The sequence below is a fragment of the Hyalella azteca genome, unplaced genomic scaffold (genome assembly GCF_000764305.2).
Source record: "Hyalella azteca isolate HAZT.00-mixed unplaced genomic scaffold, Hazt_2.0.2 contig17020, whole genome shotgun sequence".
Lineage (NCBI taxonomy): Eukaryota > Metazoa > Arthropoda > Malacostraca > Amphipoda > Hyalellidae > Hyalella > Hyalella azteca.
In genome coordinates this window covers 20,393-27,425 of record NW_025946822.1, presented here as the reverse complement: position 1 = coordinate 27,425, position 7,033 = coordinate 20,393, and the positions used below count along the sequence as shown (strand labels likewise).

The following is a 7,033-nucleotide window of genomic DNA, read 5'->3' as shown; positions in this document are numbered from 1 at the left end:
ACATGTAGGGGTAAAAGCTTACCTGCATCGCTTCAAAATGTCAGACTCTCCACTGTGCGGGAATTGCAGAGTGGAAGAAACCATCGATCACTTCTTGCTAGAATGTAGCAGCTACAGGGATGCTCGTCAACTAATGAGACAGACCTTGGAAAACATTGGCATTGAGGAGCTAACAGTGCGCGCACTGCTTGGAGGTGAGGACATCGCAAAACGGGAGCAGCACCTCATCATCGGGGCGTTATCTGCATTCCTCGCAAGCACCGGAAGATTGGAAACCCTGTGAGGTCACAATAATTAAAGCAAACGATGTGGCCCCAACTGATAATGCAACTACAAGCCTGAAATAAATTGTCATGTCCAGGTGTGACAACCGACCTGTGTGAGGTCATTTACTACACCTCAAAGAAGACATCATCATCAAAAAGCCGTAGTTTGTAGAACGCAGAAATTGTGACTGATTATTGACGGTGTCTGTGGTGTGAAAAGATCATCGTAAGTAACGCTCTTGGAACCTACATAAGCTTTAGATAATTATTTTATTCTATGTAGAAAGATAGGGCGGGAGGGGTGTCAATAAACTTAGGAAAAAACATGAACAGCTAGGCTAGCCTTTCATCTGGGACGTCTGAACGGACGAACCCAAGGGGCAAGGGCCAAGGCGAAGAATGAAACTCCTTTTTTGGAGTCTGTACCGATGACAGGGCAGCTACCAGCTGGCTGAGCTTGGTGATGCTGCAAATATACTTAGGGACTCTCAAGCTCAAAACGTGAACCAACCTGATGGTTTCCCAAGCCTTGTCAGTGAGTTGCCACTGTCAGAGTGTCAGTTGTGAGGTGAGATGAGAGCTTCTAATAAGCTTGCTGTTGCTGGGGTGCTCAGCCTGCTGTTGACAAAACAAAACAGTAATTCAGCAAATGAGCAGTTAACTAACATAGAAAAACTGAAAATGCAATATGATGCAATTGGGCAAATTTTGAAGGGTTTTAAATGAATTTAATCTCATTCTGGTTCCCTAACAGTCTAACACAGGGAGTTTGGGACTAGACTCACTAGGAGACTAAGTCAGTCAGTGAGTCTGAAACTGAAACTGAAAGTACCAGATGACCATCCTTTTGGAATCCTTTAGTATGTTCATCTGAATGATCTGATAGGGTAAATGCACCATATTCTGACACTGTGGGTAATTCCAAGTTCTGACACTTCTCAACTTTTTCCTTTATATTAAGCTTTGTTTTAGTTTCATGCATGCGTAGATGGTTGAAATAGTGACGTCATACTATTGCGTGCAATATTTCTGCAAAACACTAGGTCTGGTGGGAAAATGTTAAGATCCGCAGATCGAAAGTCCACGTCACCTAGTGAGACCATCAAAACACATGTGAAAGTTGATAGTTGACCTTTCTCTACCAAATAGTGATAAACTGTTTATGTAGAAAGAATATTATGGTTTGAGACTTCTAAATAAGCCTGTGAATATATTAGGAATCCTTCAAGTATACATGTATTTGCTGATTTTAAGTGGTAAATAAATTAATAGATGATTGATTTAAGAGACGGTTGTAGAATCATAAAAACTAATTCTGACGCAGTGTTGGAATTACGACACACTGCCATGACAGTCATGTGTCATATTCTGATACAGCTCACACAGGGTGTTGGAATTCTAACACCGGGTGTTGGAATTACAAATAATGATTTTGAAGCGCTGTCGGAATTAGTCTCACAATATGCCGCATTTAGTCACACACAGTGTCGGAATTCAGCGATATTGTAGATTTGAATTCTAAAGGCTTTTAAATATATATGGCAACAGTTTGTGATGTTTCATCATTGCTGGCCCATAGAGTGGTGTTTTGAGAGTGTTGTAAACAAATCAGAACTTGAGTTGCGCAAATGGTTATCTATTTATAGCCATTTATTTCTTGCTACATCCTTAAGGTGTAGGAATATGGTGTGTTTACCCTACTTTCTCAATAATTACAATTAAGGGGTTGGCACTTGGCAGAGAGCAGGAGAAGTTGGCCTGTGGAATTCTAAATAGGTAATATATTCTCACATCAACATAAGAAAATGGATCGAAAAACCTACCTCCTAGCCTCCTAGGCTCCTACCATGTTACACCTTCCACCGCAGTGACAATTGATACACTTGAGTTCAGAAACTGCTGCACTTCTGAAATCACTCGTAGTTCAAAATCCAAAATTGTGTTGGCAACGCCTCCCTTGATTACTTTCATAAGTTGTTTATCATATCTGACAATTTTTTTCAATGAATATGTTCTAAAACGAAAAAAATTATATCAACTTTTGCAGAAAATTTTTGCTATTTTACCAATAAAAACAAAGTTTTGAAAATAACACAAAATGATGGGATAAACTGTAAATCTTTCACAGCATATGGGCACATTGTGCTGCCATGTAAACATTTGACAAGACAGTGTCACACACTTTGTTTTGGTTATGTCTAGTTTGATTTCACAATAAATAGATTTGATCCACATTCCACACTGAGATTTAAATGATGGAAAGTTGTTTCAAAATTTAAACATCTATTGATACACATTCAGGTATGATTTTTTTCATGTTTTTGCCCTTGCCCTATTATATCAATATTCTCTTAATAACTCCACTTCAATCTTCAAATTCTGTATGATTTTGTTTCCCATTGCAAGTTTTTTAATTTCTTGTGACTTTTAGAAAATGTTTGTTGTTTTGAACTGGCAACTATATCATTATATAAAACATTGTGCATGTACCATGAGGTGTATTAAATAATTCAATTTAATTTAATAAAAATTGATTTTTAATGTGAAAATTTTAATTAAAGTTTTCAATTTAATATATTTTAAAAGAATTTAATTCTACAGCATGTACCTAGGTATGGTGTATTAAAACATTAAATTTAATTTAATAATAAAATTTAATCTTAATTAATTTTTAAAATTTGATTTTAATTAATTTTTAAAATTTAATTTTAATTAATTTTTTAAAATTTAATTGTAATTAATGTTTTAAAATTTAATTTGATTCTACAGTTGCAACCAGTAGAAATGAGCATCATGGGAACGAAAGTAAAATTGTCATTCATACACCCCAAATTGAATAACATTGAATGAATTTGATAGGTGTATTAATCAAATTTATATACAGGAATGGAAATGTTGCTTTGATTTTAGAATCTGTTCCTGAATACATTTGTGAAACTACTGTAATACTTATGGTAAATACCATAACCATAATACTACAGTACTTACATACAGTAATATTACAGTTGCATTGTGGCATTGCAAACCATAATATTACCGCTTGTTGCTGCTTCATACCGCCAACGCTAACCTTCCAGAAGCAGCATTGCCGACCATCAAATGCAGATGCTGGTTAGCTTTCACTGTGTGAACGTGTATGAGATTTTGCTCTTGCGAAATAGCTTTGTGGTGCATCATGTTGAGTTCAACTTTTATTGGTGGTGTGATTTGTTATTAATTCATTAATGCTAATTTGTTGTGTTTGACAGAGACAAATTGCTGATGAATTAATATTTAGTCCAATTGAAATCTTGAAGTATTGCAAGATGCAACCTTCATTCTTGATTCTTTCAAGTGTAACTTTGATCCCTCTCTATCCCTAGTGATAGGAATCATTATCATTAGGTTTGATAAATGAAAATATCATTATTTGATCATACACTAATTAATTATAAAGTAATGACTTGAAACTTTTTTATTTTAAATCAATCATTTGCTTCCATTTTCTCATACTTATACTTATTGAAAACAATTAACTAGCCCAGACACAAACATGAAACAAATTGTTCACTGATAGCGCAACAACAGTTAACTTATGAAGAACTAAGAAATATAGGGAAAATATTCACGGTTCACTGTAGGGTTCAAACTCATTTTCAATTGCTTTATGGCCTCAGAAGTTGTACGTAACTCAACTTATGAGTGCTTCTATCATTTGTGAAGTTATGCATAACTTTGTTGACGTAACTCAGTGTGGAAATGTTTTAAAGGTACCATGTTTTGGAGTTATGCGTACTTAGCGGACTTATGCAGTACTTGAGTTGCTACAAACACTTAGCAATGTTTTGAAAATATGACCCCATATTTATAGACAAGAATGACAAGATTTATTCAAAACCAAATTATATGTTTTCAAGATTTTCTTCAGAAATAATATTCAATACTTGTGCATTACTTAAGTAATTTCTTAGTTCACAAACTTTGTATAGTGTAATTGGGCAGAAGCCTCATGTGTGTAAGCAATAAGATTTCAAATTAGAGTAAACTAGTATGTGACTTTAGGTAAAATGTTTGCCTTTTCCAATCAATGTTCAAAGGAGAGTTGTGAGCCCAATTCTGTTTACTCTGCATATCTTGAACTAACTAAACTTGCATTATACCTTACAGAAACATTCTAGAGCTCTAAGACTCCAGCAGAGATGAAGGAGTTACCCACATTGCAGGAGTCTTCTGATGCAGTCAAGTTAGGTGCAGGTCTCGAGCTGTGTCATCATACAGCTGAAGACTGCAGGCAGATGGAGCATTCCTTGCCAAGTTGTGTCATGGGTAATTAGCTTATTGTAGTGTTTTGATTTGTGTAATCTTTTGTCATAATTGATATGTACATTGCAGTTATAGCAAAATTGAAGTTTGCTCTGGTTGCCATATGATGAAAATAAATTTTTATATTTGTTTATACACTTGCAATTTCATCAAAAATCTGGTTTGGTTTTATCACTTATGTTTTCTAAGCAAGAATATATGTACAAGAAGCGTCTCTGGTAGAGAACTGTTTGCTCTCTAACTTTTAACATTAAGTTAGAAAATTTATTTGCTGTATAGTACATATTTTGGCACAATCAAGTACTATACAGAAAATAAAGGATTTGTCATAATTATTTTGACTTTTGCACAAATCCCAGAAAATGAGGCTTTTTAAAGTTAAGTTGTATGGTTTGGATAAGATTTATGTAAATTGCATAAGATTCAGAATTGATGTCTGGCGTTCTCAAATTTGATGTTGATATTCATGTAGCCAGTGCTGAGTATTTTGACCATATATGATAAGCTAAGGTCAGTAACTAATGACAATTTTGAAGTATGTTCCTCAATAATTGAATCAGTACTCAAGTTGTGGCACTTGCAGAAGCTGTGAAGATTGAGCCTCGTGATGAGCAGCAATCAAACTGTGACTCGGGGCTCCCAGCTGGCTTCCTTGAAGTGGAGAAAGAGGAACCTTTCTTCATGGAAGAAGTTAGTGATTTTCCTTTGAAGAATGTTCTATTGTTATTATTCTATGAAATTAGTTAATAATCCAAGCCCAATAATAGCCTAATAAAGTTGAGCAAAATTCTGAGTTATTCATAAGGAAGATATGGGCACTTGCTTTGTTAGCATTATATCCAAGATGCATTATAGTTTCTTCTATCCAAGATGTCAGAGCCTTCCTTTTATTACAAAGCTGAGTATAGTTTTTTCATTTCCAGTGTAGAATTTATGACATATTACTCATGCAGATTTTCTATTTCTAAAAATAAATTTTTATGGTGGTAGGTATCCATATATCATTATTCAACTTCAGATAAATTTTTAATTTTCCTGCAACCATTTGCTTGCATAATATAGGTTTATCAAATGTTATTAGGTATGATTGTGTTTTAAAATACGATCTTGATTCAATTTAAATTTTGCACAGATCGCGGTCTAGCTTCCAACATGCTTCAGTTTATTAAACTCCATAGACACGAGGTCTTTAGAATAGATTAATTAGTAGAAAAATTATAGATTTCCAATTTACTGCCATGGAAGTGGCCTTAATATATTATTTCAGTTGTAAAACTTAGTAAATTTATCTGATCAGCCTCTGAGTTGCTGAACCAAGTCCTCTCAAATATAATGCTTATTTTTTAGTATGTCAACATTCAGACTAAAATCATTTAGTAACATTTCTTCCATGTGAGCAGGACAGTGCTACAGTTGCTGACTTCAAACCGTTCCAAATTCCATTCCTGGGCTTGGATTCTCTCAAGGCAGAGCCTGTTAAAAATTCCCTGAAGTGTCAGGAGGCAGAAAACGTGCTCTTGAGCGTGTTGCCTCTGTCAGCAGCGATGAAGATTATGAAGAATTCAACCTACCGAAGAAGCTTGCATCTGAAATCAATAATGAAGCTTATGAAGGTGATCTTATGCCTCCATTGACTCCTCGAGGAAAGTGGGACCCTAGAATGAAATTTCCACTTCATGAAGGAAACAACCAAGAACTGGTCAGCCCCAGCGGCCGCAAGCGTGTTTTCCTGTTATGAATGCCACACTGATCAGTCAAGGAAAGTGTAATACTATACTAATCAAACCATTTAGATCTAATGCTGCATCTTTCTTAAAGAATCCAGTCAAATTAGCTAAATGCATTGGAGAGTCTGCATATGGCAAATTCCCAAATATGAAAGTGCGCACCAATACAAGAAGGAATCTGATGACCACTGAGTTTGCAAACATCTCTGCTGCTGACCTGTAAGCTCTCCTGCAAGTCACAAGAATTGGTAACTGGACTGTGACATGCTCACAGCCTGGAACTGACAAATCTGTTATTGGAGTCATTGGCCCAATTCATTTATCTGTAGACATAACAGAACTGCAAGAGTCAGCACAGTCAGGGTCTACCAAAATTTTGCAGATGATGCGTCTGCCACGCATGCATCAAGGAAGCCCTGAGGAGTCTGCAGCTGTGAAAGTGGTTTTTGAAAGCCCGAAGCTTCCAGAAGCAGTTTATATAGACTTTATATAGTGAGACCTTTTGTCTTTTCTCGGTTAAGATGCTATAAGTGTCAACAGCCTGGTCATGCAGCAACAAGCCTGGTCATGCGGCCGTTTCAAAATATCGGAAGACTCTCCTCATGATAAATATGACATGATTAACAGCAAGAGTATAATCATTAATACTGACAAATCTGAAGGGAAAGCCGTTCCGATTAAGTTAGAGGTTCTGAGTGCTGTGTGGTTTCGACAGTGAGAAATGGCTAAACTTGGTAT

The 7,033-nt window shown here is 35.8% G+C and overlaps 1 protein-coding gene across 1 annotated transcript; it reads left to right on the top strand.

Annotated features, from left to right (window-relative positions):
- Window positions 1-240: 240 nt before the first annotated feature.
- LOC108673962 lies at window positions 241-6,518 on the top strand. The gene is made up of 5 exons (XM_018161854.2): window positions 241-492; window positions 4,413-4,571; window positions 5,152-5,258; window positions 5,969-6,102; window positions 6,362-6,518. Exons 2-5 carry the CDS (start codon window positions 4,445-4,447, stop codon window positions 6,516-6,518), a joined length of 525 nt encoding a protein of 174 aa, XP_018017343.1. The 5' UTR covers window positions 241-492; window positions 4,413-4,444.
- The last annotated feature ends 515 nt before the right edge of the window (window positions 6,519-7,033 follow it).

What these genes read in the sequence shown, in the direction of transcription:
- LOC108673962 (XM_018161854.2), top strand. Translation starts at nt 4,445, where the DNA reads ATGAAGGAGTTACCCACATTGCAGGAGTCTTCTGATGCAGTCAAGTTA. An exon ending in AACCTTTCTTCATGGAAGAA is followed by an intron (nt 5,259 to 5,968) that starts GTTAGTGATTTT and finishes CCATGTGAGCAG; the next exon opens with GACAGTGCTACAGTTGCTGA. An exon ending in CTCTTGAGCGTGTTGCCTCT is followed by an intron (nt 6,103 to 6,361) that starts GTCAGCAGCGAT and finishes CAAACCATTTAG; the next exon opens with ATCTAATGCTGCATCTTTCT.